The sequence below is a fragment of the Chrysochloris asiatica genome, unplaced genomic scaffold, assembly GCF_000296735.1.
Source record: "Chrysochloris asiatica unplaced genomic scaffold, ChrAsi1.0 scaffold00204, whole genome shotgun sequence".
In the NCBI taxonomy this organism is placed as follows: Eukaryota; Metazoa; Chordata; class Mammalia; order Afrosoricida; family Chrysochloridae; genus Chrysochloris; species Chrysochloris asiatica.
In genome coordinates, this window is record NW_006408722.1 from 2,262,988 (window position 1) to 2,273,983 (window position 10,996).

At 38.8% G+C, this 10,996-nt stretch overlaps 1 protein-coding gene across 1 annotated transcript in view; it reads right to left on the reverse strand.

Annotated features, from left to right (window-relative positions):
- Positions 1 to 10,996, reverse strand: part of ITFG1 (integrin alpha FG-GAP repeat containing 1) — a 392,891-nt gene that overhangs the window by 361,771 nt on the left and 20,124 nt on the right. The window contains exon 5 of the mRNA XM_006872566.1: positions 8,460 to 8,534. Within this exon, the coding sequence (XP_006872628.1) occupies positions 8,460 to 8,534 (75 nt within the window). The remainder of the gene's footprint in view (positions 1 to 8,459; positions 8,535 to 10,996) is intronic.

Sequence of the window (10,996 nt, forward strand, 5' to 3'; positions counted from 1 at the left end):
TTTGGTTGGTTGATGATGCATGGAGGGGATTGTAACCATGGCAATGAAAGGCTATATGATAGGATGAATGTAAAACTAATGTTCTCCTATGTAAACTACACATGATTCAATAAAATAAAAGTATGTGAGAGAAGACAGAGACCCTACTGAATAGTTTTCGTCTTGTCTAGATGGGTCTGGTAAAAAGTGATAGGGATAAAATTCTTACGACTCAATAGTGAGTAACTGTTATGATTAATTGTAACTGTCACAATAAAGGTAGAAGATTTGTAACAAAAATGGAGGAGCTGTTAATCTTACAGTCCCAAAACAGAGGATCCTAGGGCCATCAAGAGAAAAGAGCACAAGAGGAATGACGGACCCTATCCACAGAAGCTGCTACAACAGAGATGGAGGCAAGAGATGGAGACATGGAGAGGGAGTAGCTGAGGACTCTAGATTCATAGGAAGAGGGTACGAATGCTAGTTATAATATTTTAAGGTGTTTTTGAATATTATTAGGTTTTATTTTGTTACAACCTGTTAATTTCAATATCCTGTCTATAAAACATGATTTGACTGGTACAATATCATAAACCTTGTGTGGCACCATGGGATAAAACATTGGACCACAAGGTCAGTTTGGGCCACAGGGTCAGTGGTTCAAAGTCATCAATGGCACTTAACAACAATACAACATTTGCAACTATTTTCTATAGAGCATCATCAAAGAAAACCAGCAGTAAAAACAAAGAGTGATTCATTAAATCAGTAACTCATTACAATGTTTGTAAACATGTAAGAGTAGAAGGAAATAAGGATTCATTAATTTTGAATTGATAGTAGGTAGCTATATTTTTATCAGAGATTAGTACTGCCACTCCTGCTTGTTTTTTATTGCTGTTAGCTTGGCATATTTTTTTCCATCCTTCAACTTTTAGTCTGTTTTTATCTTTGTGTGTACGGTGTGTCTCTTGCTGGCAGCATACTGAAGGGTCTTGTTTTGTTATCCATTCTGCCACTTTCTGTTGCTTCACTAGTGAATTTAATCCACTGACATTCAATGTACTTATCGATATGTATGAATTAATTGCTGTCATTATGTTAATTTTTGTGGTGCTCTGCATTCCTTTGTTCTGCATGCCTTCTTGCTCTGAGTTCATGTTTTTTGTGCTAATTCTTGCTAGTTTCTTCTTAGTTTTAATGTTTCCTTCTTCTACTTGGATCTTCATTTTCATGGTCAGTTGGGAAGTATTAATTTTCTTTGAAGTTACCCTATAGTCTATTAAGTTTTCCCTGCATTTAAGACAGTCTATTATTTCGTGCAATCTATCGGGCCTCTTCACCAGCTGGATCTCTGTTCCTACATTTTCCCCTTCTTTCACACTGTTAATATTTTGAGCTTTGGTTGGCCTCACAGGTCCTCCGAATTCACTGTTGTAATTTTGTTCTGTTCTAAACTCTGCTGTGGACTAGTTCCAGGTGGTGTTGCCACATCTGTCAATCTCTGCTTGTTGTCTGTTCTTGCTGGTTTTCATTCCAAAGAACTCCCTTTATGATGTACTGAAGCACTAGATTGGCTCTGATAAAATCTCTTGTTGTTGTTGTTGTTGTTGTTATGTGCCATGGAGTTGGTTCCGACTCATAGCGACCCTGTATATGGTTTCCAAGGCTATAAATCTTTACGGGAGCAGAAAGCCTCATCTTTTCCCCATGGAGCAGCTGGTAGTTTTGAACTGCTGACCCTGAGGTTATTAGCCCAATTTGTAACCACTACGCAATCTCTTAGCTTCTGTTTTTTTCTGGAATGTGTTGACTGTACCATTGTATTTGATTGACAGTTTTGATGGAGAGACGATTCTTGGTTGGCAGTTTTTTTTTTCTTTTAGGGTTTTATATACATCTCTCCATTGTCTTCTTGCCTGCATGGTTTCTGCTGAGAAGTCCAGAACTTAATCTGATTTGCTTGCCTTTGTAGGTAACACTTTTTTTTTCCATGGGTGCTTTTAGGATTCTTTCCTTGTCTTTGATTTTGGAGAGCTTGATTATGATATGTCTTGATGATTTTCTTTTGGGATCTATCCTTAGAGTTCATTCAGCTTCTTGAATGTTTATCTTCTCATCCTTCAAGATGTTATGGAAATTTTCTTCCAGTAGTTCCTCAACTATATCCTCTGTGGACTTCTGTGATTGTTTCTGTTCTGGAATGCCAATAACTCTTAAGTTATTCCTCTTCATGTTATCCAACATGAATCTTAGACTGTCTTCAGATTTTTAAATCCTTTTTTCTGCTTGCTCTTCTGTCTTAGCAGTATTGAGAGATTTGTCTTTCAGCTCGCTGGTTCTGGCTTCCATCTCTCAATTCTACTCCTTGCCTGTCAGTGTATTGTCCATTTCTGAAATTTTATTATTAATCATCTGGACCTCTTTTTGCAGGCTTTTAATTATTTCCAATGCTGTATCTATCTTGTTTGATTGCTCCTGTAGCACTTTCCTGACTTCTTCCTTATTTTCTTCCATTCCTTTTAGGAGCATTTGAATTTGTTTCCATATCATTCTTCTGAATTCCTTCTCAGTTAGATCCAGAGCTTGCTCTTCTACTGGAAAGTCTGTGTCTACCTCCAGCTCATTTGTCTCAGTTACTCTTTTCTGTTTTTGGACATGTGTTGAGATCTTTTGTTGTGTTTTCTTGGACATTTTCAGTAGTTATGTGGGTTTTTAATGGTTAAATGTATGTATGTTGCTGTGTTGTTAAGCTTACTGTCTCCTGGTGGATATGACCTGGAGATAGGCTTCCCTTTTCACATGAAATGCCTAGCAGCTGGTATTGGCTCTTATCCGGATGGTGGGATATTACAGGCTATGCTTGTGGCTTGGCTATATGAGCACAGTTGCTGCCTCCTCTTGGGTAACATAGGGGGAGAAAGCTCCCACCCCCAGGAAAAGAGTGGCACCCAAAGAACTAAAAACAGAGACAATATAAAAGCGGAGATAAAAACCACCAATCAAAAACAAAAATAAAGTAGTAGTCAACTGTCCAGTAGCCTTTGCTGTGCAGCCAAGGATAAGGGTCCTGCCCAGGTCGATTTTAGGGCTGTGTCCCAGAGTCAGACATCATAAGCAGCAGCCTGCAGGACCAATGGGGCTCTCAGGAACCTCCTCTCTGTACTGTGGGAAGACTGTGAGTGAAATGCTGGACTATTTTGGAGGTGTGTTCCTACCCACCTGAAGGTATCCGGGCTGGGCAGTGAGGGCCTGATCGGGCAGAAGAGGAAAGATAAGTGAAAAATGAAAACTGAAAAATGAAAAATGGGTCACATCTCTCTCCAAACGCAGCTCCGTGGTTTCTAGCACTGTGTCACTGCCTCCGCTTGGCTGTGGCCCCGCCTTCCAATCTCAGTCCAGGCCGTCCAGATTGATTCAGACATCGCTGTATTTTGCTTCCACAGTCAGATTTCTCCACAGGTGGAAATAGGAAACCAGCGCCTGGAACCTTATACAAGATCCAAAACTCTGGTGCTGCTCTGCGAAAGCTCCTTCTCTGTGTTTATTTTTTTCCCCCACACCTCTGCAGAGTGCTAGCTATATTTTCAAAAGGAAGTTTTTTTTTTGTTTGTTTGTTTTTTCTGATCATGGGGAATAAAAACCCACCCACAACTTTTATTTATTTTTTAACTTCTATTGGGAATTAGGTGAAGGTTTACAGAGCTAACCAATTTTTTGTTCAACAATTCATATACATTCTGTGTCGTGTTACTGACTGCAATCCACACAATGTAATATTATTTATTCCACTTCTTCCTTGTATTTCCTGTACCCTGCTTCTTTCCTAACCCTTCCTGTCTTCTAAACTTAGTCCTTAGGCAAATATTATCCTTTTGACCTTAAATAGGTTGATTGTTCTAAGACATGCATAATCTACTTAGCATTACAATTACCCTTTCATTGTTGTTGTTAGGTGCCATGGAGTCAGCACCAACTAATAGTGACCCTATGTACAACAGAAGGAAACATTGCCTGGTCCTGTACCAACCTCACAATCACTATGCTGCTGCAATGGTACCAATCCATCTCGTTGGGGTCATCCTCCTTTTCTCCTACCCTCCACTTTGCCACGCATGATGTCCTTCTCCAGGGACTGGTCCCTCCTGATAATGTTTCCTAAATATTAGAGTAGAAGTCTGACCATCCTGACTTCCAAGGAGCATTCCAGCTGTACTTCTTCCAACTCAGATTGTTTCCGTTTTAGCCTTGTCATTGTTGGAGCTCTGGTAGTGTAGTGGTTACGAATCGGGCTGCTAATTTCATGGTAAGCAGTTCGAAAGTACCAGCTGTTCTGTGGGAGAAAGATGAGGCTTTCTGCTCCCGTAAAGATTTATAGCCTTGGAAACCCTGTACAGGGTCCCTATGAGTTGGAACTGACTCCATGGCACATAACAACATTGTTTGGATACAAATTGGTGAGTTCAGTTCTGGACCTGAATGTTGACTAAGGACTTTAGTATTGGGGTGCCACCAGTCTCTATCCGACAAGTCATTTTTAAAATGATTTTGAGCTTCTTTCCACATTTTTTTACACTCTATCCAATATCTTTCAGAGCCCTTTCAGAGTGGTTCGTAGTGGTAGCTGGGCACCATGCAGTTCTTTTGGTCTTAAGGTCATGAAGTCTGAGGTTTGTGTGGTCAATTAGCTCATCGGACTAATTATTTCCATGTGTCTTCAATTATCTTTACATTTCTTGGCTCCCGACAGGAAGAGAGCAATAGTTACATTTTATATGGCCACCCACACAGCTTATGCAGCTAATAATGCTGCTTGAAGTAAAATTAATATTACATTAAAAAATCTCACGTAACCACTTGTGAAGTAAACACATTATGGCCAAATATATGATATTTGTATCGTATATCTGTCATATATGAAGGTGCTTCAGAAAGCCTGTGAAATTAAAACACAATGGAACCTTTCCACAAACTTTTTGAAGCCCTCTTGAACTGACACTAATATCTCCAAGGATTTAACTCTAGCCTGATTTACAGAATATGTGAACAAAATTCAACATTACATTTAACTTTGATTAAAATTACAGGCACAAGTGTTTCCATTTCAATACTAAAAAATATATATTTGGAATGCTTATGCAAAATCAGTTTCAAATACTTTTATAGAGAACATTCATTAACAAGACAACCTTACATCACTGCCAAAAGTGCTGAAACACCTAACAGTTATAGGTGTTATATCTAATTAATCCGATACATTATTACATTATTTCCAGTCATTACAAAGTGAGGTTGAGGTGCAAACTGAAGCCTCGCTTTTGACCGTTCAACACAATTCAATGATCTCGCCACTTAAATAAATTTAGCATCCTTCCTTCTCTGATAAGTCCTTCCACTCCATCAATTATAAGGGATTCTTCTGCTTATCAGCAGCCATGGTAATTGTGTAGTGGTTAAAGCACTGAGCTGTCAATCAAAAGGTCAGCAGTTGAAGCCCACCAGTTGCTCCACAGGAAAAAGATGTGACATTCTGCTTCTATAAAAATTGTGGTAGTTGATGTGTTGCGTAGGTTCCAATTAAAAATGACTCTGTACAAGGTTTCTGAGGAGTGACTGGTGCGCTTGAATTGTTGACCTTGTGATTAGCAGTCCAGTGCTTATCCTACAGCACCACATCAGGACTCCTCTGCTTTGAAAAACCCTATATAGAAGTTCTACTTTGTATAATAAGGTCTTAAGCCTTGGCATCAACTCTTTGGCCATGGGTTTTGCTTCTGCCTATTACTCATGCCGTGTCGCACTGTGGGGTAAATGCACTAGACTGCAAGGTTGGTCTGAACTGCAATGTCAGCAGTTTAAGCTCACTAGCCGCTCCTTGGAAACCCTATATAGGGTCACTATAAGTCAGAACCGACTCTATGGCACTTAACAACACTAATTACTATTGCCAGGAGCCCTGGTATGGCACTGCGGGTTTATGTGCTGGACTGCAAGATCAGTTTGAACTCCAAGGTAAGTGGTTCAAACTCAACAGTTGTTCCTTGGAAACCCTATACAGGGATGTGATGAGTCAGAACTGACTCAACAGCACTTAGTAACAACAACAAGAACAACAATTACTACTGCCTGTCCAAGCTGGCCAACTGCACCTTTTCTACTGCCAAGTTGGTATGATAGCTTAACCCATGGGTAATCTATTAATTCTAAGTTTGCACTGGGTTGGTCACAGCCATGGGCTTTCCAGCAAAATCCCATAAAAGCATTCAGCATTGATTTAACTCATTGCATGTTTCACATAAAATGAAGATGCTGTCCAAATTTAAGATAATCTTGGGTCTGACAAATGTGTTAAACTCATTATTTAAGTTGTCAGATTTAGTTTAGGTTTCACAATAAATCAGAAAAGTTTAGATTTCTTGGTAAATAAAATTAGGTTGCTCATGTGGATGATAAATACGTCACTGCTGACTGCATTTTCACTTAGGTTGTATGCATGTGCTGGCAGCTTATAAAAGTGATATGGGCTAAATATGTTTGTCTTATTTTAGTAACATAGAAATGCTTGCTCTCATTGGGACTTGGTTCAACTTTCTGCTATCTGAATCATAGTGATAATGCTAAGGCAATGATCATCATAACTTTATTGACAGAAATTCTTTTCTCCCAATTTATACAACTACACTCCTAAATTGGCATCAAGACAAATTTTGGATTCAAACTTGTTACTTAGAACATGGTTAGCTATTACTGTTTAATTTATAACATCACAAAATACCAGAGTATTACTTTAGACAGAATATCCTTTTGTTGTTAAGTGCTATTGAGTCTGTTCTGACTCAGCGCGACCTGGTATAGCATTTCTGAGGACCAGCTGTTGAGTTTGAACTGCCAACCCTTGCAGTTCAAAGTGACCATTCAGTCCAGTGCTTATCCTACAGCACCACACTAAAATTACATTTTTAAAAGAGTTATTACAGAAAAATTCTAACACAGAGTTCAGAATAAATAAAGAAGCTATGAAACTATACCATGATATTCTAAATAGTTTTCTTTTAAACTAGGTAGAACGTCAACAAGTATTAAAGATTTTTACTTTTTGAAATGCCAATAATAGGTGTTATGAAAGTTTTAATTTCTAAAAATCAAACTATACCAGATTAAAGATATTCAAAGATCATCGAGTAAAATGGACCTTACCATGAAACAAACCAGACCAAAAGTCACAATTGAGATTTCAATTATAGTCTACCTTTGAAGAGGATAGGTAAAGATAGGGTTTCCCAAGCAGTCTGAGTCCAAAGTATAACAAAAGGCCTGTCAAGGTGGGAGTAGTGTGTCTACCCCTCAAACCCCCGCCCCCATCCAGTCTGTACTCAAGTTCCCTCAAGACATGGTCACAGAACAGCAGCATCTCCATCTAACTGGTATCTATAGTAGAGTCCTCTTCTAGTTATTTCTCCAGGCTTAAGGGGAATAAAAACTTTGAAAGGTTTCTCTCAAAGTTCACAGTGGTGACTAGCATCAAAATAGTTGTATTTTTTAATTAAAATTTTGAGTAGGAATGTAGCAGTTTTCTATTACAATACCTTAAATTTTCACAGTTTACTCATCTGTGTGCCTGTGAATCATGTTTCAAAAACTAATCATAAAAAGATAGTATTTCTCCAAAACACAGAAGGAACATTCATTAGATTTGCAGGTACCTGAGCATGACAAATTGACAAAGGTGGTTCTCTGCATCTGGAAAGCCAGCACAGTAAATAAACATGCTCTGTACTTTGGAACTAAATTTTGTCTTTTAAGACATAGAAAAAAATTGACCAAAAGTAGAAGGAATCTCATGAACTCTCACAATCTCACTATCCTGAATTCTTGTGGAAAGCCCAGTTTTACTTAAATTCAGAAGAATTATAATGGACATCTTTGATTGCTAGGTTCCAGGCAGCTTTTCACTGGTGAGCAAGGCATGCCTGGGTAAGGAGAGAGCCCACACACACCCACACACATACACAGTCAACAATAAAGCAGACACTGAACAGTTTTAGAGGTATACTTATATTTTCAGACAAAATTGATTGCTCACTGAACAAATAAATGAAAAAAAAGCATAAAGTCTGGAAGACAACATGACTATGGTAAAATATCCAATCAAGGTTTCAGGGATTTATCCAATTTCAGTGAAATCTTTCCATCTCTAAAAACATCTACAACAAATCGCTATTTATTGGGGAAACAGGCTAAGTTTCTTATCTCTAACTTCTCTTGATCTACAAAGAAAGTAGCTGCAATCAAATCTAAATAACTTCAGTAAGCTTATATGTTGACCAAATTCCCTTCTAAAAATCTTTTAGAACAGTATTTCTAATAAGCTAGACTTTACCTTCAATGTTTAAAATAATCAGTTCACATACACATGCAATCCCTGTAGCAGCATGAATACACACAACTAATTGCTTGGTATAATCATGTTTACTCACCCTCCTAGTAATATCTGTGGCTGGCTGGACTCATTTGTGATACCAAATACATCAGGAATTAAGTCGCCATTGAAGCTGAAAATATTAAAAACATTAAGAAGTTATTTTATCAAATACCACTCTTTTAGAAAGGCTGTGTGCTTGTGGCCAGGAGGCAGGCTTGCAAAATGTGCCCTTCGGTTGTTTAAATGATCATATATTCCTGAGTGTTTTTGTGTATATCCACCCCCGCCCCCCAAAAGAAACACCAAAAAAAAAAAACAACAACAAACAAACAAAAAAAATGAAACAAAACAAAACACCCAGAGGGAATAGAAGCAAATACTGTTGAATGATGATGCATGGAGGAGATTATAATCATTGCAATGAGTGTAAAACCGATGTTCTCCCATGTAAAGTATCACTCAACTCACAATTAAAACTTAAAAAGGGGTTGTCTGCACCTCTGCATAACGTAACCTAGCCCTAAATTAATAGAATGCACTAATTGGCAGAAACTTACTTCAGAATCATGACCCAACTTGTTTAGTTAGATGGGCTTAGGAGAAATAACCTACAAAAGTCATCTGCTGGCTGGTATAAACACTCATATTGGTCACTGTTAAGTGCCGCCGAATAGGTTCCAACTTATAGTTACCGTGTATACGGTTTCTGAGGAATGGCTGGTGAGCTTGAATTGCCAACCTTGCGATTCAAACCAACTTTCTAGTCCAGTGTATTAACATGTAGTACCACACCAGGACTCCAAATATGGTACTACTACTGTTGTTGTTAGGTGCCATCGAGTCGGTACTGATCCATAGGGAGCTTATGCACAGCAGAATGAAACACTGCCCGATCCTGGGCCAACCTCATTATTGTTGCCACGCTTGAGTCCATCAACGCTGCCACTTGGCCAATCCATCTCGTTGGGGGTCTTCCTCTCTTTCTCTGTCCCTCCACCTTACCAAACATGATATCCTTCTTCAGTGACTGGTCCCTCCTGACAATATGTCTGAAGTATGAGAGACAAAGTTTGGCCATCTTGGCCTCCAAGGAGCACTCTGGCTGCACTTCTTCCAAAACGGATCTATTGGTTCGTTTGCCAGTCCATGGCACTTTCAGTATTCTCCTCCAACACCATAACTCAAAAGCATCAATTCTTCTACGGTCTTCCTGATTCACTGTACAGCTTTCGCATGCATATGAGGTTATTGAAATTACCATGGCTTGGGTCAGGCGCGCCTTAGTTCTCAAGCTGACATCTTTGCTCTTCTTCAACACTTTATAAAGGTCTTGTGCAGCACATTTGCCTAATGAAATACGTCATTTGATTTCTTGACTACTGCTTTAGTGAGTGTTGATAGTTGATCCAAGAAGTATGACGTCCTTGACAACTTCAATCTTTTCTCTGTTGATAAGAATGTTGTTTATTGGTCCAGTGGTGAGGATTTTTGTTTTCTTGACATTGAGATGTAATTCATACCGAAGACTGTGCTCTTTGATCTTCATCAGTAAATGTTTCAAGTCCTCTTCACTTTCAGCAAGCAAGGTTTTACCATCTGCATATCACAGTGTGTTAATAAGTCTTCCTCCAATCCTGATGCCACGTTTTTCTTCATATAACCCAGCTTCTCTGATTATTTGCTCAGCCTACAGGTTGAATAAGTATGGTGAGAGAATACAACCTTGTCGTATACCTTTCTTTATTTTAAACCATTCAGTGTTTCCATATTCTGTTCAAACAACTGCCTCTTCGTCCAGGTACAGATTCCTCATGAGCACAATTAAGTGTTCCGGAATACTCATACTTGGCAATGTTGTCCATAGCTTGTCATGATCCACACAATCAAAAGCCTTTGCGTAGTCAATAAAGCACAGCTAAACATCTTTCTGATATTCTTGGCTTTCAGCCAAGATCCATCAGACATCAGCAATGGCATCCCTCGTTCCAAGGCCTCTTCTGAACCCGGCTTGAACCTCTGGTAGCTCTCTGTCAATATATGATTGTAGATGTTTCTGTATTACCTTTTGCAAAACTTTACTCACATGGGATATCAAAGAGATTGTCAGATGATTTCTGCATTCCGTTGGGTCACCTCTCTTTGGAATGGGCACAAATACGGATCTCTTCCAATCAGTTGGCCAGATAGTTGTCTTCCAAATTTCTTGGCAGAGATGAGTGAGTGCCTCCAATGCCACCTCACTTTCTTGAAAGATTTCAATTTTTATTCCATCAATTCCTGGTGCCTTGTGCTTTGCTAATTCCTTCAATTCACCTTGGACTTCCTCTTTCAGTATCATTGGCTCTTGATCATAGGCTACCTCTTGAAACAGTTGAACATTAACCCTTTCCTTTCAGTACAGTGACTTTGTGTATTCCTTCAATCTTCTCTTGATGCTTTCTGTATCATTCAATAATTTGCCCATAGAATCTTTCAATAATGAAAGTCAAGGCTTGAATTTTTCTTCAGTTCCCCCAGCTTGAGAAATGCTGAGCGTGTTCTTCCTTTTTGGTTTTCTGATTCCAGATCTTTGCACATTTTATTGTAATATTT